This window comes from Mustela nivalis (assembly GCF_964662115.1).
Source record: "Mustela nivalis genome assembly, chromosome: X".
NCBI lineage: Eukaryota > Metazoa > Chordata > Mammalia > Carnivora > Mustelidae > Mustela > Mustela nivalis.
Window position 1 is genome coordinate 106,753,435 of NC_139040.1, and position 26,737 is coordinate 106,780,171.

The 26,737-nt window shown below is 39.4% G+C and overlaps 1 protein-coding gene across 1 annotated transcript in view; it reads left to right on the forward strand.

Annotated features, from left to right (window-relative positions):
• DMD (dystrophin) overlaps window positions 1-26,737 on the forward strand; it is a 2,004,585-nt gene that overhangs the window by 1,468,141 nt on the left and 509,707 nt on the right. Inside the window, exon 51 of the mRNA XM_082716529.1 lies at window positions 317-471. Coding sequence (XP_082572655.1) covers window positions 317-471 — 155 coding nt within the window. The remainder of the gene's footprint in view (window positions 1-316; window positions 472-26,737) is intronic.

The following is a 26,737-nucleotide window of genomic DNA, read 5'->3' on the forward strand; positions in this document are numbered from 1 at the left end:
ATGAGCTTATTTTTATAGTTCATTCTCTCCCATGAGAAAAATAATTAAGCCCAGTTGATTTCAAGTTAATTGTCACTAAATTGAAATACCCGGTACTGAGTATTGCTCAAGATGCGGCATTTGAAAAGTTTTGTCATTAAAAGTGGGTTAGTTTATACAACCATGATTGACTAAACGACATGATAGATTAAAAGTTATCATGTAGACATGTTCTGACCTGGGGATTCAAAACCTATTTATGAAAAATTTTAAGAAACTGCAATTTAAGATTTCAGAGAAAACTGACATTCATTTTCTTTCCCATATGCATCCGCAGCAGTTGGCCAAAGACCTCCGCCAGTGGCAGATAAATGTAGATGTTGCAAATGATTTGGCACTGAAACTTCTCCGGGATTATTCTGCAGATGATACCAGAAAAGTCCACATGATAACAGAGAACATCAATGCCTCCTGGGCAAGCATTCATAAAAGGTATGACCAACATTATTTCTGAAACTAGTGTTGGTTGTCACAATGGATAGGTGGTGACACTGGGTGGACCACGCAGTTTTATTTCCCTAATCCTGCTTCGGAGGGGCTTCAGAGGATCAAAGGTGACAAATATCAACTAAATTTGCAGGCTTGCCTAAATCCTAAATCCTCTAGAATTTTAAAGACGAGGGACCTGAAGACTTGTGAAATTAAGTGACTTGCCCACAGTGTCAAAGGTGGTGCTATAATTAAGAGTTTAGACAAACACAAAATACTGATTTATAATTAAAAGAGCCATTTACCAATACATTTTGAGAACTCTATCTAAAGAAATATCATTCTATTCCATAGTGACACATGCTGCCCCATTCTTAATCTGGCAAGGAGGCCATTTGGGGTTTCATGATGGGATTATAGCTGTCCATGGTGCTGTTTGTAACTCATTCCACATACTCAGTAAGAAAATCTGTGCAGTGTAACATGACTCAGAACTTCCTTTCCCCTTCCACATCAATGAAAATTAACAGCCCTTAGAGACACTGTGTCCTGAAGGTAGATTCTATGTTCTTATTATGCACTCCTTTAACCCCATGTGCTTTTCTTTTAATAGCATTTATCCTAATTTTAAATAAAAACATGAATTATGTAACTAATTATTTAATGTTCGTCCTTCATATTAGTCTAAACTCCCTATGGAGAGAGACCCCCCTTTTTTTTATACTTGGTTAGCCAACATATAGTACATCATTAGTTTCTGATGTAGTGTTCAACGATTCATTATTTGCATATAATACCCAGGGCTCATCACAACAGGTGCTCTCCTTAATACCCATCACCTGGTTACTCCATCCCCCACTCCCCTCCCTTCTGTAACCCTCAGTTTGTTTCCTGGAGTCCAGAGCCCCTTATGATTTGAAAGACCCTCTTTCTTATTTGACATATCCTGAGGTCCTAAACCAAGTGATGTGATGGGGAGCTGGGAAATCCTTGTTGAATGATGACTCTCTTTGCATGATGTGGTTACCTTGTTCATGCGATGGCAATTTAAGGATTATTGAGTACTTATTTTTAGTTATGTCAAAAAACAGAGGCAGTTCAGCTCAGGTCATAATCCTCGGAGTCCTGGGATCCAGCCCCTGCGTCGGGCTCCATGCTCAGAGGGGGGTCTGCTTCTCCCTCTCCCTCTGTCACTCCTGCCACTGCTTGTGTGCACTCGCTCTCTCTCTCTCTCTCTCTCAAATAAATAAATAGAATCTTTAAAAAAAAATAGGGGCAAAAAGAGTACCTGTACAATGATGAGGAAAACCACAGTGAAATGTAAATAAATTCCAGAAGATGACATGAATTACGGTACAGTGATGAGGAAAACCACAGTGAAATGTAAATAAATTCCAGGAGATGACATGAATTACTGAAGATGTCAGTTAGGTGGCCTAGACTAAGAAGAAAAGGCCTCCATCAGGGGGAGAAAAACCAACAGATTTTGAACTAAGAGCAGAAACTCTTAGGAGTAGTGAGCTACTGATATGTGGAAACTGAGAAAGCAAGTAAATCTTGAAATTGAGTTAGGAATTAAAGAGTGAAAACTCCTGGGAAACTGGTTTTGCACCGGTGGCCCTGAGGGGAGAGAGCAGCTCTAGTGTTGAATTCCAGACAGCAGGTATTCAGATGACCACGGAAAGAAGTTTCAACCTGCAGTTGGGAGTTACCTTCAGGGGTCCATCTCATGGACCCTGGTGGAGAGAGGACAAGCTTGACTAATGGAGTGATAATCAGAAAAAAAATTCTTAAAGTGACTGCTTCCTTTCAGTAGCAAGGTTTGAATTTTTCAATTCAAATATGGATCTGGTATCTGTTGAATTAAATAAGGGCAGATTAGGCTCAGGAAGACTTACACATATGTAAGCCAATGGTATCAGAGACTCAGTAGTTCAATCTCAATAGGAAACACTTGTTTGTCAAAGAGAAGTCTCTTTGGAAAAGCAAATTAAGATCAGAAATTAATTTAGTAAGTTTAGGATATGTAACCTAAAAGGGAGGCCAAAAAGAAAGCTTGTTCCTGGTACAAACTGAGTGCTTCGGGGAGGGGAAAAGCCTATTCCACCTATGCTGCTCTTACTGGAAGTCTCCTGGCTCCACATTCCCATGCTCCTCTGATGTGCAAGTGGCTTTCTCTCTCCTTATAATCACTTCCTTAAGGGCTTGGCTTCTTTAAGCCCTTGGAGGAGCTTCCAGTTTATATTTTTTGATTCAATCCCTAAAAATCTACTGCCTAAGGAAGGTATACCATTATTTCTCCAATGGCTAAATTTAAATAGGATGTTAGCAGCCAAATTCCATTTCCCACTGGCTCCTACAAAAGCTGAAGTCTGCCAAACTAATTTTAACTCTTGCCTCTAAAGTTCCTCCCCATGCCTTTCTCATGTATACTCTGTGAGTACACTGATGACCATCCCTTTACGTCATTTGCCACTGACAGTGATCATGTGATTTTCAGACCTGCGTATCCCACTGACTTATTTCCAGTTGAACGTCCCTCTGGAATCGCAAACTGAATGGGCCCAAGGCTGAACTCATGTTTACCCTCTTTCAACCTTTTTTTTCCAGATGCAGCCTACTTCTCTTCCCACAGTGCCTCTCTAGTGAACATTACCACAACCCAGTCAGTTGCCAAATCGAAACTCATGCTTCACTCTTCATTTTACAACCCCAGTAGCTGAGCTATCACAAAGCTATTTACCACTGAAGTAACTTTCAAATCCAACCACTTCTCCTTTTCTGTCCTCCTCAACTGTCAGGAGTTACTACATCATTGACCTACTTGGTGTCCTTCCTTCTAGTCTTCCTACTTCCTACCCATTCTCTACAGAAAAGGCAGACTGATCTTTCTAAATACGGTATATTTATGTAGCTCACCCTCCTCTGACTTTTAAAGCCTTTAATGGCTTATCCATTATTTTCTGAAGACAGGCTATAGTTTTTGAGACTTTAAATACCAACTCTACTCTTTTAAATGACTTCAAGGTCATGTGTGATTGAGCCTTTCCTTAAAACTACAGCCTCATTTTCTGCATTCCCTCAGTCTCCCCTTGCACGACCCCCACACATACTTAAGTAACATTGAGCTGTTTTCATTTCCTCATAGCTATGTGCTGTCTTCTCTACTACCTCCTGACCTGATATTTATGTATTATTCCTTCTTCTTTGCCTGGTTAACTTCTGTTCATTATCTAGGTCTCAGTATAAATGCCAATTCCTTCAGGAAGTCTTTTTTGACTTTTAGACCCCATCTATAGAGTTTACCTCATTACTTTAGTGTACTGATGAGAATGTTGGCTCTGTGAGGGTATTCCCATGGGCTGCTTGTCTACCCTATTACCATGCACTTAGCTTTGCACATGATAACTACCCCCAACACATTTTTTATTAAATAGGTAAATGAACTAATGAAAAATAACTAACTACAAGTGTTCTGGTGCTCCAATAACTTAACACAGAAGAAAACTATATCCATTAGGATTGTTTTCCATTCCAAATAACAGAAAACCCAAGTTCAGTAGCTTACCTAATAGTGGTGTATTTGCCTCATTTAATGAGTAGTTCAGAGGTAGGCAGATGGTGACATTGGCTCAACGGCTCAGCATTGTCAGCCTTGAAGTCTCCCCATTCTTTTTGGCATGTCCCTCAGAACATGCGCATTCCAGCAGGAAGAAAAAGAAGGAGAAGGAGTGGTGCTTGGGTCAGGAAAGCAGTGGGTTTCCCAAGAAATTGAGGACCAGAACTTGCCAAAAAACTGCATCTAGTGGCTAATGCTTGGGGTTGAGTCAGCCAAGAGAGAATGTCTGCCTCAAAGGGGATGGAAAGAATAAACTGGGAAACTGGCATGCTGTAGCTGGACAGCCTTAAGTTCCCTGGAAAGATAACCCATCAGATCTTTGAGTAAAGAGAGTATATTCGTGTAGCTCAAAGATTCATGTGCATTGTGTTTGTATAGTATATTTACAGAGGTTCATAAAACGGTGGCCATTGGGCTTGATAGTTGTCCTGGTCAGTCTGAAAGGTCTCGAGGAGAGCTGGATTCTCCGCTGGCTAATGAAACCTTTGTACTCCAAGTTCATGTTCTGTGTAATACTGTGTACATCAACCACACATATGAAGTCGTATTCCACTTGCCTATAGCTTCTCAGCTTCTCTTATTTTGCGTTCTTATAGATCCTGTGCTATGTAGATAAAGAAAAAGAGAACTCTTTATATGATCTTTTATCTTGACCTTTTTTTTTTTAACTTTTTATTTTTTATAAACATATATTTTTATCCCCAGGGGTACAGGTCTGTGAATCACCAGGTTTACACACTTCACAGCACTCACCAAAGCACATACCCTCCCCAATGTCCATAATCCCACCCCCTTCTCCCAACCCCCCTCCCCCCAGCAACCCTCAGTTTGTTTTGTGAGATTAAGAGTCACTTATGGTTTGTCTCCCTCCCAATCCCATCTTGTTTCATTTATTCTTCTCCTACCCACTTAAGCCTCCATGTTGCATCACCACTTCCTCATATCAGGGAGATCATATGATAGTTGTCTTTCTCCACTTGACTTATTTCGCTAAGCATGATACGCTCTAGTTCCATCCATGTTGTCGCAAATGGCAAGATTTCATTTCTTTTGATGGCTGCATAGTATTCCATTGTGTATATATACCACATCTTCTTGATCCATTCATCTGTGGATGGACATCTAGGTTCTTTCCATAGTTTGGCTATTGTGGACATTGCTGCTATAAACATTTGGGTGCATGTGCCCCTTTGGATCACTACATTTGTATCTTTAGGGTAAATACCCAATAGTGCAATTGCTGGGTCATAGGGCAGTTCTATTTTCAACATTCTGAGGAACCTCCATGCTGTTTTCCAGAGTGGCTGCACCAGCTTGCATTCCCACCAACAGTGTAGGAGGGTTCCCCTTTCTCCACATCCTCGCCAGCATCTGTCATTTCCTGACTTGTTGATTTGAGCCATTCTGACTGGTGTGAGGTGATATCTCATTGTGGTTTTGATTTGTATTTCCCTGATGCCGAGTGATATGGAGCACTTTTTCATGTGTCTGTTGGCCATCTGGATGTCTTCTTTGCAGAAATGTCTGTTCATGTCCTCTGCCCATTTCTTGATTGGATTATTTGTTCTTTGGGTGTTGAGTTTGCTAAGTTCTTTATATATTCTGGACACTAGTCCTTTATCTGATATGTCGTTTGCAAATATCTTCTCCCATTCTGTCAGTTGTCTTTTGATTTTGTTAACTGTTTCCTTTGCTGTGCAAAAGCTTTTGATCTTGATGAAATCCCAATAGTTCATTTTTTCCCTTGCTTCCCTTGCCTTTTGCGTTGTTCCTAGGAAGATGTTGCTGCGGCAGAGGTCGAAGAGGTTGCTGCCTGTGTTCTCCTCAAGGATTTTGATGGATTCCTTTCGCACATTGAGGTCCTTCATCCATTTTGAGTCTATTTTTGTGTGTGGTGTAAGGAAATGGTCCAATTTCATTTTTCTACATGTGGCTGTCCAATTTTCCCAGCACCATTTATTGAAGAGGCTGTCTTTTTTCCATTGGACATTCGTTCCTGCTTTGTCGAAGATGAGTTGACCATAGATTTGAGGGTCTATTTCTGGGCTCTCTATTCTGTTCCATTGATCTATGTGTCTGTTTTTGTGCCAGTACCATGCTGTCTTGATGATGACAGCTTTGTAATAGAGCTTGAAGTCCGGAATTGTGATGCCACCAACGTTGGCTTTCTTTTTCAATATCCCTTTGGCTATTCGATGTCTTTTCTGGTTCCATATAAATTTTAGCATTATTTGTTCCATTTCTTTGAAAAAGATGGATGGTACTTTGATAGGAATTGCATTAAATGTGTAGATTGCTTTAGGTAGCATAGACATTTTCACAATATTTATTCTTCCAATCCAGGAGCATGGAACATTTTTCCATTTCTTTGTGTCTTCCTCAATTTCTTTCATGAGTACTTTATAGTTTTCTGAGTATAGATTCTGTGTCTCTTTGGTTAGGTTTATTCCTAGGTATCTTATGGTTTTGGATGCAATTGTAAATGGGATTGACTCCTTAATATCTCTTTCTTCTGTCTTACTGTTGGTGTAGAGAAATGCAACTGATTTCTGTGCATTGATTTTATATCCTGACACTTTACTGAATTCCTATATAAGTTCTAGCAGTTTTGGAGTGGAGTCTTTTGGCTTTTCCACATATAGTATCATATCATCTGCGAAGAGTGATAATTTGACTTCTTCTTTGCCGATTTGGATGCCTTTAATTTCCTTTTGTTGTCTGATTGCTGAGGCTAGGACCTCTAGTACTATGTTGAATAGCAGTGGTGATAATGGACATCCCTGCCGTGTTCCTGACCTTAGTGGAAAAGCTTTCAGTTTTTCTCCATTGAGAATGATATTTGCGGTGGGTTTTTCATAGATGGCTTTGATGATATTGAGGTATGTGCCCTCTATCCCTACACTTTGAAGAGTTTTGATCAGGAAGGGATGCTGTACTTTGTCAAATGCTTTTTCAGCATCTATTGAAAGTATCATATGGTTCTTGTTCTTTCTTTTATTGATGTGTTGTATCACATTGACTGATTTGCGGATGTTGAACCAACCTTGCAGCCCTGGAATAAATCCCACTTGGTCGTGGTGAATAATCTTTTTAATGTACTGTTGAATCCTATTGGCTAGTATTTTGTTGAGTATTTTCGCATCTGTGTTCATCAAGGATATCGGTCTATAGCTCTCTTTTTTGGTGGGATCCTTGTCTGGTTTTGGGATCAAGGTGATGCTGGCCTCATAAAATGAGTTTGGAATTTTTCCTTCCATTTCTATTTTTTGGAACAGTTTCAGGAGAATAGGAATTAGTTCTTCTTTAAATGTTTGGTAGAATTCCCCCGGGAAGCCATCTGGCCCTGGGCTTTTGTTTGTTTGGAGATTTTTAATGACTGTTTCAATCTCCTTACTGGTTATGGGTCTGTTCAGGCTTTCTATTTCTTCCTGGTTCAGTTGTGGTAGTTTATATGTTTCTAGGAATGCATCCATTTCTTCCAGATTGTCAAATTTATTGGCGTAGAGTTGCTCATAGTATGTTCTTATAATAGTTTGTATTTCTTTGGTGTTAGTTGTGATCTCTCCTCTTTCATTCATGATTTTATTTATTTGGGTCCTTTCTCTTTTCTTTTTGATAAGTTGGGCCAGGGGTTTATCAATTTTATTAATTCTTTCAAAGAACCAGCTCCTACTTTCGTTGATTTGTTCTATTGTTTTTTTGGTTTCTATTTCATTGATTTCTGCTCTGATCTTTATGATTTCTCTTCTCCTGCTGGGCTGAGGGTTTCTTTCTTGTTCTTTCTCCAGCTCCTTTAGGTGTAGGGTTAGGTTGTGTACCTGAGACCTTTCTTGTTTCTTGAGAAAGGCTTGTACCGCTATATATTTTCCTCTCAGGACTGCTTTTATTGTGTCCCACAGATTTTGAACCGTTGTATTTTCATTATCATTTGTTTCCATGATTTTTTTCAATTCTTCTTTAATTTCCCGGTTGACCCATTCATTCTTTAGAAGGATACTGTTTAGTCTCCATGTATTTGGGTTCTTTCCAAACTTCCTTTTGTGGTTGAGTTCTAGCTTTAGAGCATTGTGGTCTGAAAATATGCAGGGAATGATCCCAATCTTTTGATACCCGTTGAGTCCTGATTTAGGACCGAGGATGTGATCTATTCTGGAGAATGTTCCATGTGCACTAGAGAAGAATGTGTATTCTGTTGCTTTGGGATGAAATGTTCTGAATATATCTGTGATGTCCATCTGGTCCAGTGTGTCGTTTAAGGCCTTTATTTCCTTGCTGATCTTTTGCTTGGATGACCTGTCCATTTCAGTGAGGGGAGTGTTAAAGTCCCCTACTATTATTGTATTGTTGTTGATGTGTTTCTTTGATTTTGTTATTAATTGGTTTATATAGTTGGCTGCTCCCACGTTGGGGGCATAGATATTTAAAATTGTTAAATCTTCTTGTTGGACAGACCCTTTGAGTATGATATAGTGTCCTTCCTCATCTCTTATTATAGTCTTTGGCTTAAAATCTAATTGATCTGATATAAGGATTGCCACTCCTGCTTTCTTCTGATGTCCATTAGCATGGTAAATTCTTTTCCACCCCCTCACTTTAAATCTGGAGGTGTCTTCGGGTTTAAAATGAGTTTCTTGGAGGCAACATATAGATGGGTTTTGTTTTTTTATCCATTCTGATAGCCTGTGTCTTTTGACAGGGGCATTTAGCCCATTCACATTCAGGGTAACTATTGAGAGATATGAATTTAGTGCCATTGTATTGCCTGTAAGGTGACTGTTATTGTATATGGTCTCTGTTCCTTTCTGATCTACCACTTGTAGGCTCTCTCTTTGCTTAGAGGACCCCTTTCAATATTTCCTGTAGAGCTGGTTTGGTATTTGCAAATTCTTTCAGTTGTTGTTTGTCCTGGAAGCTTTTAATCTCTCCTTCTATTTTCAATGATAGCCTAGCTGGATATAGTATTCTGGGCTGCATGTTTTTCTCGTTTAGTGCTCTAAAAATATCATGCCAGCTCTTTCTGGCCTGCCAGGTCTCTGTGGATAAGTCAGCTGCCAATCTAATATTTTTACCATTGTGTATGTTACAGACTTCTTTTCCCGGGCTGCTTTCAGGATTTTCTCTTTGTCACTGAGACTTGTAAATTTTACTATTAGGTGACGGGGTGTGGGCCTATTCTTACTGATTTTGAGGGGCGTTCTCTGAACCTCCTGAATTTTGATGCTCGTTCCCTTTGCCATATTGGGGAAATTCTCCCCAATAATTCTCTCCAGTATACCTTCTGCTCCCCTCTCTCTTTCTTCTTCTTCTGGAATCCCTATTATTCTAATGTTGTTTTGTCTTATGGTGTCACTTAATTCTCGAATTCTCCCCTCATGGTCCAGTAGCTGTTTGTCCCTCTTTTGCTCAGCTTCTTTATTCTCTGTCATTTGGTCTTCTATATCACTAATTCTTTCTTCTGCCTCATTTATCCTAGCAGTTAGAGCCTCCATTTTTGATTGCACCTCATTAATAGCTTTTTTGATTTCAACTTGGTTAGATTTTAGTTCTTTTATTTCTCCAGAAAGGGCTTTTATATCTCTCGAGAGGGTTTCTCTAATATCTTCCATGCCTTTTTCGAGCCCGGCTAGAACCTTGAGAATTGTCATTCTGAACTCTAGATCTGACATATTACCGATGTCTGTATTGATTAGGTCCCTAGCCTTCGGTACTGCCTCTTGTTCTTTTTTTTGCGTTGAATTTTTACGTCTTGTCATTTTGTCCAGATAAGAGTAAATGAAGGGGCAAGTAAAATACTAAAAGGGTGGCAACAACCCCAGTAAAATATGCTTTAACTAAATTAGAAGAGATCCAAAATCGTGAGTGGGGAGAAAGGGGATAAAAAGAGGTTCAAAAAGAAAGAAAGAAAAAAAAAGAAAAGAAAAAAAAATTTTTTTAAAAAAAGAAAACACCTGAGAAAAATGTAAAAAAGAAAAAATATATATATTAGATAAACTAGTAAAAAATCGTTAAAAAAGAAAAAGGTAACAGTTAAAAAAAAAAATTTTACCCGAAGGCGAGAAGAAAAAGAAAAAAAAAATGAAAAAGAAAAAATTAAATTAACTGCAAGACTAAAAAAAAAATCACAGGAAAAAAGCCATGAGTTCCGTGCTTGGCTTTCTCCTCCTCTGGAATTCTGCTGCTCTCCTTGGTATTGAAACCGCACTCCTTGGTAGGTGAACTTGGTCTCGGCTGGATTTCTTGTTGATCTTCTGGGGGAGGGGCCTGTTGTAGTGATTCTCAAGTGTCTTTGCCCCAGGCGGAATTACACCTCCCTTCCGGGGCCGGGGTGAGTAATCTGCTCGGGTTTGCTTTCAGGAGCTTTTGTTCCCTGAGCGCTTTCCGTAGAGTTCCGGAGGACGGGAATACAAATGGCGGCCTCCTGGTCTCCGGCCTGGAGGAGCCGAGAGCCCAGGGCCGCACTCCTCAGTGCGCCCTCAGAGAACAGCGCCCAGTTACTCCCGTCTGCCTGACCTCCGGCCGCGCTCCGAGCTCACCGAGCCTGCGATCGGTTCAAGGTAACACCGAGCTGCGAGCTTACTGTCGGCTCTGTTTCTGTAGCCGGCTTTCCCGTTCCAATACCCGCAAGCTCTGCGACACTCAGACACCCCCGATCCTTCTGTGACCCTGCGGGACCTGAGGCCACGCTGACCCCGCGTGGGCTTCGCCCCAGTTTAGCCTCTGGAGCGATGTCCCTCAGCGGAACAGACTTTTAAAAGTCCTGATTTTGTGCGCCGTTGCTCCGCCGCTTGCCGGGAGCCGGCCCCTCCCCCCGGGGTCTATCTTCCCGTCGCTTTGGATTCACTTCTCCGCCGGTCCTACCTTTCAGAAAGTGGTTGTTTTTCTGTTTCCAGAATTGCTGTTGTTCTTCTCTTCGATCTGCCGATGGATTTTCAGGTGTTTGCAATCTTTAGATAAGCTATCTAGCTGATCTCCGGCTAGCTGAAGCAGTCTCAGCTTGCTACTTCTCCGCCATCTTGACTCCTCCCCTATCTTGACCTTTTTATCCAGTGTCTTGTCCAGGTAAACCGATGAGGAAAATAACATCATCATCTTCCTCTAGATTTACTCTATCTAATAGGGGTAGCCAGTAGCCACAGGTGGCAATTTGAATGTAAATTAAAATTAAAATAAAAATTCATTTTCCCCATCTCATCAGCCACCTTTTAAGTGCTCCAGATCCACAGGTAACTTGTGACTTCCCTACTGGATGGTGCAAAAGAGAGCATTTCCATCAACACAAAAAAATTTGCCTGGTAGTTCTGCTCCACATCATCTTTGTCCATGTTCAGCTAAGCAATGTAGGGCACATTTACAACAATTTCTTAAAAATAAAAAGGCATTGGTTTACATTATTTTATTTCCTTGTTTCTACTTCAAATCTTCTCTATTTATCCACTTCGTAGAGTTGGTATTTAAAGTCTCAAAAACTATAGCCATCACAGCATAGAAACACTTTCACTTTTGTTGTTAGTCTTACAAACAATTTTAACATGAGAGATTACTAATATTGATATTTGGGTTATGGATAAAAAAATACTCATATCTTTGAAAAGTACCTATAAATATGACTTTTTAGGTAGAAGGGACGCTGCTGAAAGCATTCTGGTGACACTATTTCTCAGATTTCAGGCTTTATTGCAGGACACTAATGTACCACCTGCCCTGAGACTTTCGGTTATATAGACAAATACATGCATAATATCAAGACATTTGCAAGCCTATTTAAAACCTCAGTCGGGGAACCTGTGTGGCTCAGTGTTTTAAAGCCTCTGCCCTTGGCTCAGGTCATGATCTCAGGGTCCTGGGATCGAGTCCTGCATCAGGCTCTCTGCTCAGTGGGGAGCCTGCTTCCCCCTCTCTCTGCCTGCCTCTCTGCCTACTTGTGATCTCTGTCTCTGTCAAATGAATAAATAAAAATCTTTTAAAAAAATAAAATTTCAACCAGCTTTCAATCAAACTCTTTAGTGCAGTTTCCAATTGTTGAATAACATGTAAAAATTTTAACTTGAGTCCCCATGTTCACTTATTTCACTAAGCATGATACACTCTAGTTCCATCCACGTTGTCGCAAATGGCAAGATTTCATTTCTTTTGATGGCTGCATAGTATTCCAGTGGTGATGCAACATGGGGACTTAAGTGGGTAGGAGAAGAATAAATGAAACAAGATGGAATTGGGAGGGAGACAAACCATAAGTGACTCTTAATCTCACAAAACAAACTGAGGGTTGCTGGGGGGAGGGGGGTTGGGAGAAGGAGGGTGGGGTTATGGACATTGGGGAGGGTATGTGCTTTGGTGAGTGCTGTGAAGTGTGTAAATCTGGTGATTCACAGACCGGTACCCCTGGGGATAAAAATATATGTTTATAAAAAATAAAAAAATTTAAAAAAATGTAACTTGATAAACTTTACTTTGATATTATATAGTGACAGGCTATAGTTTTGAAACATAATCAAAAACAAAAGTGAACTGGGGCACCTGGGTGGCTTAGTCGGTTAACCCTATGACTCTTGGTTCTGGCTCAGGCCATGATCTCATGGTCATGGGATCAAGCCCTGCCTTAGACTCCACGTTCTGCTTTAGATGCTTTCCCCTGCCTTCCCCCTCCCTCTCTATTTCTCCCCCCACTTGCACAGACATGCTCGCTCACTCTCTCTCTCTCTCAAATAAAGGAACTCCTTAAAAAAATAACTTTATTTTGTATTTTAGTGTTGAGCTTAAGTTTATTAATAGGTCATAAGAACCTTCGAATTACACCTTGGCTTTGACAAGAACTTTACCATTTTATATAGAGAAATGCAAAGGGCCTCGTGTGCCTAAAAGGAATTGATGTAATATACAATGATTAAAAGAGAAGGCTATTTCTCAACTAAATTCTGCAGTTTAACAATTGAGATCAGAACATAGTTCATCACTGTGACCTATGTAGGAAAATATTTTGTTTTCCTGATCGGATTCCTGATAGAGTCCATGTTAACATAGAAAGCCAGAAACGGGGGCCTCTCCAAGTTCATTTCTTTGTTTTCAACCTCTACGAATAGATATGAATTGGTGAATAAGATACTATTAGACGTGATATTACAAATGATTGTGAGAAGCCTCTAAGGATTAGATTTCAAGGACTGCCATCTGGCTGAAGACTTTATGATGACACTGTCATGAGATTTCATTTCCTTCTTTCTATTCCAGGATCACTCTTTAAACAAGAAATGAGCATTAACCTGAATTGTCTGTCTATAGCTATATGAGGGCTTCTGCCTTTACCTACCAGCCAGCCAGGAGTGAACTCATCAAGTAGAGGGCCTGGTCCTAGTGTCAGAGGGTTCAGCATGGCTGGAACTTTCTTGAAAAAGCTCCCAGATACCCGAAAAATCTCTCTAGGATTTTTAGAGAGAAATAGAGAGGAAAATCTCTCTCTCTCTCTCTCTCTGTATCTATCTATCTATAGATAGATTGTCTGTCTATAGCTATATGAGGGCTTCTGCCTTTACCTACCAGCCAGCCAGGAGTGAACTCATCAAGTAGAGGGCCTGGTCCTAGTGTCAGAGGGTTCAGCATGGCTGGAACTATCTATCTATAGATAGATAGATATACATATATATAATATACACACATATACATACATACATACACATATGTGTATATGCAAGTATATTCATGGAAATACGCTCTTCCTCAAAATAACACCTCAGTGTTCTCCTGTTCTCCCTAATAAATGTTTCACATTTGAGTAATCACAATTTATAGCTGATACACTGAAAAACTGTCACCAGTATTCGCCATCTTTGGCAACCATGAAGCATGCATAAGTTACTCTTTGCTTCTCTATTCCTAGGTCCTTTCTTTTTTCCTCTTTAAAGAAACAAGGAAAGGGAAAAAATATTGAGTCCTACTATGGGTACAGCAAAGAGCTGTTCTAGCTGGACAATGAATCTCTTTCAGATTCTCCAGCACATTTTTTTTCTTAAAATTGTTCCGCTTTTTTTTTCCCCTGGGATCATCAATTTCTTTTCTTTTTCTTTGCTCCTCCCCTTCAGCCAAATATCATGTTGAAGCTTTGGTGCTGCAAGAACCTTCTTAGGATAGTGTCTTTTCTGTATAGTTGTGCTTGTTTCCCCTTATCATTTTTTTTTATTAACTTGAAACTCTGAGAGGTTTTGAAGCAGTATCTGGGATTACTGTTTCCTATTCTTCACCTCCTGATTATGCTTTGACCCACTGCAATCTGGCTTCTCTGGTACCACCCCCTTGCTTTTCTGAAAATGAGGGCTCACTAAAATCGTCAGTGACTTTTACAATCACTAACTGCCCTATTTTTATTTATTTATCTACTTGACTTCATTTTAACATTGGTCCTGTCGATCAACTTGACTTTTCAAAACTTTCCCTTGCTCAGTTTCCAGAAAGAAATTGTCTTGCAATTCTTCTCCTGTTTTTCTAGTCATACAGTAAAACTAAGGTTCTTGGTACATGTATGGTACATAGTAAGAGCTCTGTAAATGTCATCTGTCATAAGTATCATGAGCATTCATTCACTTACTCAAGAATATTTCAGTACTAGGCAGGCTCAAGTCTTGGTACTTGGTATATAGCAATGAAAATTCCTACCCTCATGAAGCTTTTATTTGGGGAAGGAGACAGTGCAAAATAGACATTAACGAATAAGAAAGTTAAATATATGGGATTTTAAATTGTGACAAGTACAATGTGGCAAGAAAGAAGGAAAGGAGCTGAGAATAGGTGTGTGTGGTGAAAATGAACAGTGGTTATTTAAATGTGGTGGTTAAGGAAAGTCACATGGAAAGGTTGACATGAAAACAAAATACAGAGGACCTGAGGATGGCAGCCATGTGGATAATTGGAAGAAAATCATTTCAGGAGATTCTAGTAAGTGGCAATGCCTTGAAGCAGGAATCTTCTTAGCCTTTTGAATGAATCCTTGAGAGACCAGTGTAACAGGAGAGGGTCACAGGAGCTTGGCAGGTATGTAGTTCAGAGAGATGGGAGGAATCTGGTTACATCTGGCCTTCTAGGTCCCCCAGAGGACTTTCACTTTCACATGGAATGAGATGGGATTCCTTGGAAGGTTTTGAGCCGTGGAATGGCATGGTTTTACTCACCTGGCCCCTCTGTTCAGTGTACTGTATTACACTAAAGGGAAGTAGTGAAACCTTTAGGAGACTGTTGTCATAATTTCCTCAAGAGATGACTGTGGTCTGGGTCAAGATAGGAGAAGTGAATGTAGTAAGAAGCGATTGGACTCTACTCTATTTTGAGGACAGAACCCAAAAAGTTTTCTAATGAATTAGATTCAGGTGTGAAAGAAACAGAGGAATCCAAAAAGACTGCAGAGTTTTTACCTGAACAACTGGAAGATGGGACACTCATTTTACTGAGATGGAAAGGACTTCAAAAGCAATGTATGAGGGCACGTGGGTGGCTCAGTCAGTTAAGTGTCTGACTCTTGATCTGGGCTCAGGTCATGATCTCAGGGTCATAAGATCCAGCCCTATGTCAGGCTCTGCGCTCAGCAGAGAATCTGCTTGAGATTCTCTCTCTCCCTCTCCCCTGCCACCCACTCTCTCTCTCTCTCTTTCCCTCTCTCTGTCTCTCTCAAGTTAAAAATAAATAAATCTTTGGGAAAAAAGCAACACATCCTAGGAAGAAGATGGGGGCATGTTACTTGTGATGTGCCAGTCATGCCTCTATGTGGAGATATGGAGTAGTTAGGTAGATATAAAATCTTAAATTCCAAAGAATGGTCATGACTTGAGATATGAATTTGGGAGTTGTCACAATAACCTATATAGGTTATTTTTGCTCTTTACATCCCTTAAATGTTGGTGCTCCATTGTTAATCCTTTCTCTTTTCTATACACATTTCAAGTACCTTTATCTTGGTTTCAACTACCACTAAGATTTCTCAGTTTTTATTTCCATCTTCGATCTTTCTCCCAATGTCCAGAACTGTACTTAAAGCCATTTACCATGTGTTTCCATCTGTCCATCCTACAGGGTCCAAAACTTCTAAAGGAGAAGTCATTGTCTGCCCCTAAAACAATGCTAGACTTTATTTTCAGTGTAGTTTGATTACTGAATCATCTCTAAAACTGGAAACCTAAGAATTCCTTCTGCCTCTCCCTCCCTCTCTCTTCTCTACTTTATTGATACATTTATTAAATTGGCTTCTAAAGTTTGTGATTTCTACTTCAAAACTTGCTCTAGAAGCTACCCCCTTTTCTTCATCCCTATTGCCGGCTCATCATATTCTACCTCAAAGACTGCGACCACGTTTGCTCTGTGCTCCCAGCCATTAGGTCTCCACACTCATTTGGCCTGATGGATGATATTTACATATGTGATATACTCCCAAAAACATATCGAAATTTTTCTGAAAATAAAAACGAACGAAGAAGTCAATAAATAAACTTCTTTTTTTTTTTTAGGAAAGAAAAGCAAATATTATCACAAATTTTTGCTTGTTGGCAGTTTGTTTATTTAGCAGAAGGATGGGCATGGCAACTTGATAAAAGAGACTTATGTTCTATTCGCAAATGCTGGCCCTTCCAAAAACATTTTCAGAATTCTTTTTCTGGAATACCTGGGGACTATTATATGAGCATCAGAACATTGATGTATTACTGTATAGCCATACCTTGTCTTTGCTCAATACTTGTACTCAATAATTATGAATTGAATGAAATAATCAGATGTTGGGTACCAGATGACTTTGGATTATTCCCCAGAATATAAAGGATGAAGATTTGCTGCTGCCCTTGAAGCTATGTAAAGAATGTGACATGATGCTAACAGGACATTTGTTAAAAATATAACCTCTTATTAAGTCAGGGACTGCTTGTGATATATTTGTAGCATCATCATAAATATTAAAGCAACAAATGACCCTAAGGATACCAGCTCAAACTTCTCAATTTAGAGTCACCTATTTTTAATCCCTCTCATGTGAAATATACTATATAGTCCATCTTAAGGACTTAACGTATTTGGTGCATTAAAATATGCACCTTTTAGATATGCTTCTTCTGACAGAGGAAGTTTCTCTTGACTCTTCAAAGGAGAGATGTGTATATAGTTATAAGGCCCTCCGCTTTTTATACTACTGAGACCCAATCTTTCCAGCTGATTATGAAGCACAAGAATTCCCACCATGTTACAATAGGGTAATATAATACCTGTAATGCAAAACCTTGGGGCACTGGGCCAAGGAGTGTCATGATCCATATGGATCTAAAATGTTCTTGGTCTTAACTGCCTGCTTCATTTTATGTCATCTCCTTTAAAGTAATTAGAATGTTTTTAGCTTGCAGAGATTGCACAAAAAGGGAGACATTTGGAACCATATCACCGGTGATTTACTGGTGTGGAAAATTACCTGGTGATGTAGCCAAACAGCCATTTGCTTTCTATCCTGGTCATGTAGTCCTAAACAAGGCTCTACCAGCACACCCAAAGAGATGTTTGGTGATGCTCCTGCATACAGTTGACCCATGAAAAGACTCCAAAACTAAAGATAACTTAGAATTGTTTCCTTTAGGAAACAATCCTAGGTCACAGATGGACCTTTCTTGTCTTCATTCATAAATTTAATATTTTGGCAAAATTAAAACAAATGGGAGAAAGTTTCCCTTACTTGGTTTCATTGAACCCTTGATGTTAGCAACCATGTCCATGATATTACTTTTCAATGATATTCATGTTTTGATTTTTCTTTACATCACTCTCCCTCTCAAATAAAAACTTTTTAAAAAATATTCAGTAAAATGTATACATGAGCTAGAGTCTATTTTTATTAATTTAACTTAATAAATGGATATAATTATCATTTCACTTGTAATTTTATCTCATTCTAACATGTAGTTTCGGGATCTTTTGGCTTTATTCAGCTTAAAATAGGAATTTTTTTTCTATAAACAATGAATTTAAACATATTCCTTATTTCTAAAAATTAAGCAAGACAGATAGATGTCAGTGAGTTCTGGGAAATTTCATCTTTTCAGTTTTTCCCCAAAAAGGGGTCATGTAAGCAGTTCTTAGGTCAACAGCTGTGCCTTTGTACAGCCTCCTTTTATGGGTTGGGAAACCTGATACCATCCTTAACTTCTTGAAGCCAAGAGCCTGCCTTCGGTCCTTTATCTTGCCCAGAACATTTTCAGATTCCCAAGCCCAGCAAAATCTCAACTGACGACCACTCTTGACTTCCCGTCCCAGAGCTGCACAGCCTGTGCCTTCAATCCTACATGCCAATTGGAGTTTCTCTACTATTTCTGACCCACAGGATTCTTTATGTTGTTTCTGAGCTCAGATTGGGCCCATTTGACATTCTGTTTTGGTATTTTATCTACCATTGTTTTGTGTTTAGAAGCTTCTTCTATATTTAGAAATCATTTTCCCTAATATAAAGTGGAATGTATTTGTGGTAGAACATTTTAAATTAAGAGATATAGAATGATCCTTCACATTTTTAGCATTTCCTTTCATCCTATGTCTGGAAATATATTTTTGGCCTTTTTTTTTTTTTAACTTCTTCCCAACTTATTAATAGTCGAAAGCACTTTCAGATAGTTTTTTTTTTTTTATTTTTTATAAACATATAATATATTTTTATCCCCAGGGGTACAGGTCTGTGAATCGCCAGGTTTACACACTTCACAGCACTCACCATAGCACATACCCTCCCCAATGTCCATAACCCCACTCCCCTTCTCCTATCCCCCCTCCCCCAGCAACCCTCAGTTTCTTTTGTGAGATTAAGAGTCACTTATGGTTTGTCTCCCTCCCAATCCCATCTTGTTTCATTGATCCTTCTCCTAGCCACTTAAGCCCTCATGTTGCATCTCCACTTCCTCATATCAGGGAGATCATATGATAGTTGTCAGAGAGTTTTTTTTTTTTTCTTGAAAAATTCCCTACTACATTTTTATTAGTAAGATAATGTGCAGGTTATATCTTTTTCAAGGAAAAAATATGGGGGAGGAGAAATAACTTTCTTGAGGTAGGTGGTGACTCATTAAATAGTCAGGAACAAAAGCAATACTGTCATGCCTCCAGCCAGTGCTTTCTGCTCTAGCCATGCTGCCTAGTGTCAGTGTTCACCCGAAGACAGAAAAACCATTTCCATTAGCCAGTAAATCACTTGTCCATGCCGCGCAGCCCTTGTGTGTTCTAAGCATCCTCTAAGATTCACCTTCGCAGTTAGCTTCATCAAATCCCTAATATGACACTCATGACATCACTTTATGTCCAGTCAGTGTCCTCAAGCCACAGTGCATTTAAAACAAGTCAAAGTGGGGGTGCCTGTGTGGCTCAGTGGGTTGAAGTCTCTGCCTTCGGCTCAGGTCATGATCCCAGGGTCCTGGGATTGAGCCCCGCATCGGACTCTCTGCTCAGCAGGGAGCCTGCTTCCCCCTCTCTCTGCCTGCCTCTCTGCCTACTCGTGATCTCTGTCTATCAAATAAATAAATAAAATCTTCAAAAAAAAAAAACCACTACAAGTCAAAGTGCCCTACCCCAAACACATGTGGAGATCATAACCTATGTCGCCTACACTGATGGTGATGCACACAATTCCTGAGGAGTTCTGTTTTTCTTCTGTATCATGAGTATTATAGGTCTACCTTGTGAAACTGAGTTAGGTATTGAACGTCCATTTTATCACAACCTCTTTTTAAAAATCTTTAAGTGACACAAACCCTCCATCAAATTGCCTAAATACTGCTTTCATCCTGAGGCAAATTAGATAAATAATAATCACAAATTCATGATTATTTATTATTTTCTTTGGATTTTTGGTGGTGAGATGTGATTTATTAATATGTAATATGTAAGGAGCACCTAAGTTGCCTATTAACATAGAAACTAAAATAGTATTGTTCTTTTTAGGTATCCGTATAAGCTACTTACCTCTCCTCAGAGCTGGTGTTCCAAACCCAAATCTCTGACTCAGGCCTGGGCTCCCTTCACTGCTGTTTAATGGATACATATCAACTTGGAAGGAAGTTCTGGCAGCTTTCCACAGTAATCTAATCTCAGCTCTGTCCTCTTCAATATTTTCATCAGTGACTTGGATGAAGACATAGATAGCATTCTTATCAAATTTGCCAATGACACAAAGCAGGAAGAAGTAGCAAATATGGTAGACAAGAGTATCGGGAGCCAAAAAGATTTCAACAAATTGTAGGGATAAGCTGAATATTGAAAGGTTAAATGGAAATATAAGGTACTACACTTGTGTTTAAAAGAAAAATAAAATCCAATTGTTTTAGATGGGGCTCCCTGGAAACAGGGAAGAAAACTCCCTAACATAGAGAGTTGCATGCAAAAGATTTTGTCGAAGAGTATTTCCATGAGATACATATGGAAGGTTGTGACAGAGGTAGCATTGGGAAGAGAGAAAAGCTAACCTGAAGGGAACCTGAGCCCTCAACAGATTCACAGGGGAGCTCTGGAAATTGCAGGATCCTTTCAGAGACATCCTGAATTGAGGCAAGGAGGCTGGGCCTTTGAACTCTAGAGCCAGCCACTCGTTGGATCTGGGTCGCCCAGGAAGAGAGGACAACCTTGGATAAAACAGTTAACTATAGCTGAGGGCAATTTCCAGTGATAGAGGCAGCTGTGAGCAGTTAGCATCCAATATTCCCACCAGCTAGAGCATGGGGTCTTGGCAGAGTATCAATATATACAATACCCCAGTGTGACTCCAAGTGTGGTGCTTGGACTAGCCCGTTTGTATCACCTGTGAGCTCAATACAAATGCACAGCATGAGTCCTACCCCATCCTACTAAATCTCAGAATCTCTGGGGATGGGGCCCAGAAGACTTTTGACAATCTAACCAGTCTCCAAGCCATTTCTAAGCATATTAAGTTGGAGAACCACTGCATGATGCCAACCGGAACATTCAGAAAGGGGAGACGACATAGGGCATTTATTTTTTTTTTAAAGATTTTATTTATTCATTTGAGAGAGAGACAGTGAGAGAGAGAGCATGAGCGAGGAGAAGGTCAGAGGAAGAAGCAGACTCCCCATGGAGCTGGGAGCCCGATGCGGGACTCGATCCCTGGACTCCGGGATCATGACCTGAGCCGAAGGCAGTCGTCCAACCAACTGAGCCACCCAGGCGTCCCGACATAGGGCATTTATTGACAGTAATCCTCCCTCCTTCACTCCTGACCCCTCCCCCCACCACAGCAATAAAGCAATGACGAAGGAAAACAATGGGGAGATTAGCCTGGGTAAATTCAAGCATATAATATAGTCTTAAGAACTTGCATTTCAGCTCAGTAGAGAAAGGAATTTTGTGATAGAGCTATCCAGAGATGGAACAGGCTACCTTATAAGGTTGTAGAAGTATTCAAGAACAGGTTGGGAAACCTTTGAACAATAATTTCAAGCAGCAGCTAGACACATGACTTTAGCATCCTGATCATCTCATATATTCTTCCTTTAGACTTTTTTTTTTTTTCAGAGCTAGCTCCATATTATCTTAGTAAGGATTCTATGGTTCAAAACGAAGTTTGGGTACTATCAGATTAAGTAAAGGTAAACCAATATCTGTAGAATTAATCAGAGTTTTTATTAGTGTGTATGCATTAATAAAGTATGTGTGTTCAGGAATGTGTGAGAAAAGTGATACTCTATATAGTATGTATTCCTTCTAAAACTTTGACCTTGGAACCAATTTCTCAAGAAGAGCCTTATATGACACTATAGCATCTGATCCAATAATTATTCTATTATAAAATAATTATATGTATTATAAAATGATAATTAACTCAGTAAGCATTTGTAAAATAGCATAGCATCTAGCCCAGACCTCCGAGTGGAGATCATTTCACTGTGAGTTCTCTGGGTGGTATTTCATGTACCATTAGTTCAACTCTGCACTGGGGCATAAGCCTATAAATATGCCATACTGCTGAAGGGAAGTAGTATTATTCTACCCTTGACTCTACTCAGACATCTTTTCTGTCATTTCCTTGGAACTATTATTGTCACCTCATATTCTCTTACAAGCTTAGGAACTTTTTCTGGAAATATTCGTAGATAGATAGCTTGGTAGCTAAGGGAGAGGTAGGGCAGAGAGGGAGAGAGAAAGAAAGAAGAGGAGGAAGAGGAGCGGAAGGAGGAAAAGGAACAAGATGATAATAAAGAGAGAGAAAGAGAGTTTGATTCTCAGGTACAGCATATTTGACTCTTACTGAACCTGTTTTCCTGAGATTTCCACAATGAGAATAGAGGGGAGGTCATTTAGAAATAACAGAAATAATGTAGAATAACTTTAGTAAAAGAAGACTTCATTTTAGCAGAGAGCAATGAACAATAGAGTCTCTTATAATTGCTGGGATCTGCTAATAAGGTTTTGTGGGTTTTTTTTTTTTCCCTGAAACAAACTCCATTAACCCTCCTTGATACTCCATTCTTGTCAACATTTTAATAGCATGGGACTAACTCTTATAAATTTTTTCCCCACCCAAAACATATAATCTACAACCTGCTAATGATTACATTTAGCCTAATTGTTAGGTTGCTGCTTGTGACGGAAAAATTTACCCTGGCAGTTAGACAATTCTAGACGCCCAGCCAAGCCTTTGGTGTGTGTATGAATCAGCCTTCATATACTTCTCCTATAGAGTGGCCAACCAGCCAACCTATCTCACCTGGCAACCATTTTTAATGGACAGACTGGGTCTACTCTGAGAGACTAGAGCTTTTCAGTAGAGCAGTTTGGAGAACCATTGTTTGAGCTCAAAGTTGTAGTAGGATTTTGCAGACTCCTTGGCAAGCCCCTGGTTTGTGACTACCTCTCCATCACGGGTCCTTGATTGCTAGGGTAGGGGAGCTTGCTCAGGCTGAGTTCTGCCCTCTCTTGTCGAAGGACGAACAGGTAGACAGACATCTTTATAATTTGTTGGCCCACATTCCAAATGAGTATAACATTTTACAGGCCCAAGTTAACCTTTTCTAAATCTTCGTCACCGATTTCAACCTCCCAATGTTTATAACTCAGATAAAGATACCAAGGTATAGAAAGTCCTTTACTTTCCCTTTCCTTTCCCAAGCTCGGATCCCCAGCTTTTTGGCAATTCTGACAAAGAGATGATTTTTTTAGTTGAAGGGACAGAAGACAGTCTTCTCCCTATGTTTACATTGCCACATCATTTACATGACTTGGAGTTCTCTAATTCTTGGAGAATTTTCTCATGTAGGATCACTTGTTGCTTGCTTTTTAATACTTCAGATAGTTCTGCTAACTCTTCTGTACCTTTGCCAGCATCACTAATATGACTGGCTCCAGGAGGACATCTAAGCATCTAAGTATTTGCCTTAATTCCTGAAAAAACAAGCACCTCTCTGTCTTCCTTATCTATAACTCAAAGTTATGCCAACTTCTACTTTTGAAAATGAGTTATCTGGCAAGAGCCTTATGATTCCAACTTTGAAAGAAAAAAGTCAGACTCAAACAGTGATATTTACATGTGCACTAGTATGATTACTACCTAATCAAAATATCTAAAATTAAAAGACTGATATGGATATACATTGGCAATTTTCAAATTAATTGCTTTGGTAAAAATTAAAACCCTCACTCCTGATGAGATACTGAAGTAGGTGTCAGGGATGGTGAACAAATTCTCCTTGAGTATAGATCCCACTCACAAAGCAAATGGGCAGTTTTATTAGTCCTAACACCAAAGCTACACCAATACTATTATTTTGATTGCATCACTTTCATGAAGATTAAATTAATTACAACTACATCACATACTGCAAGTTTTAAGAGCTACTATTAAATACATGCTCCAGGAAAAACATGATCACATAGGGAAAATTATGATGTTCCTGTTTTCAAATGAGAAAACAGAAAGGTATATGACTTTCAATAACACGAATTTTCAAGTGTGGATGATGAACTACTACTTTACCTATAGAGAATGCCATTTCCCCCCCAAGAACCCAAACTATTTAACAATAAACTGATTATTAAACTTGCTCCCAGAGGCTATTCAGGTAGTGGTGTGCATGGTGCAAATAAGAAACAAGGCTAAATACAGTTTATTCAGAAATCACTGTTTTTTCCTCTGACAGCATTAACTGAGGAAGGAAAGTGTGTGAGTGACATGCTCAGGGGTGTTGAGGAGAGGTGGGGAGTCTGCTGGCATTACAGGGGTCTGGGGAACTTGCCCATTGCTGGAGTGCTTGGGTAGCCAATGATTTCCTAAGTCATCACTGTAACATTTTTGAAATTCAATTTAACAATTTGATTCACACCAAGAAGTGAACAGAGAGTCAGATCAAACTCGGAAGCACGGTCATTCTAAATGGCATTAATCTTCCCTAGATGTGCTGCCTCATCCTGTGTCAATTAAGCTTTCAGAGGTGATGTTCAAGGGTATTTCCAAATGCAATCCACCGCAGTCATCCTGTAAACTGGCCTCTACCCTCACACTGCTTTTGATGTGGTGAACTTGATTTCTTTGCGCTCGTAGGTCTCCAAGAGCAAAGGACAGATTGGATTTTTAAAAATTAAGCTCCTTTCTATGGCAAGCAAAAGTCATTCATAACAACGCTTTTGTAAACATTGGTAGAGAAGCCATGGAATTAGTCAGTGATCGACTTGTGTAGGTTTTTATCAAGGGCTGCACCTTTATCCATGCTGATCCCTAGCATCTACCTGGAAAGCAGCAAAAACAAATCAGGTGGTTAATTATTAAGGGTCCTATTTAAATGATAACATCTAAAGGGCACTTTTGGATTTTGAGAAATCAGGCTAGCACAAGTAAGTAGTCATCACTCAAAAGATTTCTAGTTCAGTTCCCTTATGATTCGAGAGTGCTAGAATTTGGAAAAACATTTCGTAGGTAACATAAGAGAGATCAATACTAAATATGTGAAGAGGAAAATTAAATATTATTCCTATAGCTCATTCTGATTATTTTTGCCAAACTTTGCTGTTGATACATTAACTTCATGCTTCTCCTAGCAGAAGACTGTGTAGGGTTTTGTTTTTTTTTTTTTAAGTGTATATAGACTATTTTCCTAGATAACTTTAAAGAATGCTGGCTTACATGACAATTTTGTTTTTCTAAAGGTTGAAACTAAGATTTAATTACTCTGATAAAAGAAAATGTGAACTTTGTTTTCCTAAGGAGAATAGACCCTATAGAAATGTTGCTTACAGTACTCAGATTGTCAGTTAATCCTAAAGCAGAAAGATATCAGTTAAGTCTTTGAGAAGCAGTAACATGATCTTCTTTAGTAATGCCTTTCATAACAATTGAGGGCAAAATTAATTGAGATGATGTTATTTATACTAGATGACTATTCACGCATTTTAACAGTCTGGACTTCTTTCCTACAGAATAATTAAAACTTGCATTAGGAACCAGACTTTAAAAATCCATCCCTTCTGCTATACTTAAAAAAAAATGCATCCTGAAGTCCGTGTAAATATAACTACACTATAAGAAAAATACATCTTGTTTAGGGATAGCTGTACATAAAGGACATTCATAACACAATGTCTTAGAAGAAATGTTCAGCTTTGAGTGAATAGGGAAGCTTGTGGAAAAGAAAACTGTGAGGAACATTGCCTTACCTGTGCCTCCTCTCTTGTTATTTCTGACACTTCTCCTATGCTTCTCTTCCCAACTTGGCCTCTTTCCTTACTCTTTTATCTCCAACTTAGCCTCCATGGTGTTTCTCCATAATTTTTGGCATTTGCTCCCTATGGGTTCTTGGCACTTTGTCAGGGTTTCCTACCTACTCCTGTCCCCATAGTTCCTCATCCTCAACCTTGTATCTCAGCTCCCTCAAGAATCTTCCTGCTCTTCCAGTTCTCCTCACCTGCTCTTACCCTTCCTATCTAGAGTTCTCTTTCTCATCTGTGTATTTCTCTTCCAACTCTGTGCTGTTATCTTCTCAGAAAATGGCACGTAAGGCCATTGTGCTCTGAGCACATCTTCATCTTAACCATCTGGAATGCTGCCATGGAGTGGGTCTACCCTTGCTAATTGTCCATTTTCCTGCAATGTGTACCTACTGCCTTCATTTGGATAGAGAAGTATCATAATCAAGGAAATAAAATACATTAAAAATTTCCTTGCTTATTTTCCCTCTGAAAATATGTAAAAGAAATGATTTTGAACCAGATGCCTAGAAAAACACTGTGTCACATGAACACAGTGTCTTGTGTGAGCATCTTACTAGAAATTCACCTCTCAGAACCCTGATATCTCTTCACTTTTGATTTTCAAATAACCCATATTTATCCAATAATTGCAAGTCATTTCTTTAAAAGATTCTATTTATTTAAGAAAGAGCACACAAGCAGGGGGAGGGGCAAAGGCAGAGGGAGAAGCAGGCTCCCTACAGGGAGCCTGACTTGGGGTTCAGTCTTAGGACCCTGGGATCATGAACTGAGCCGAAGGCAGATACTTAACCAACTGAGCTACCCAGGTACCCCCACAAGTCATTTTTTAATAAACCTCTTATATAAAAGGACAGACCCTTTTAAAAGCTCTCATTTGGAAAATATTTTTCTTTTTTTTTTTGTACAATTGCTGTTTTTATTTATTTTTGTTTATTTATTTAT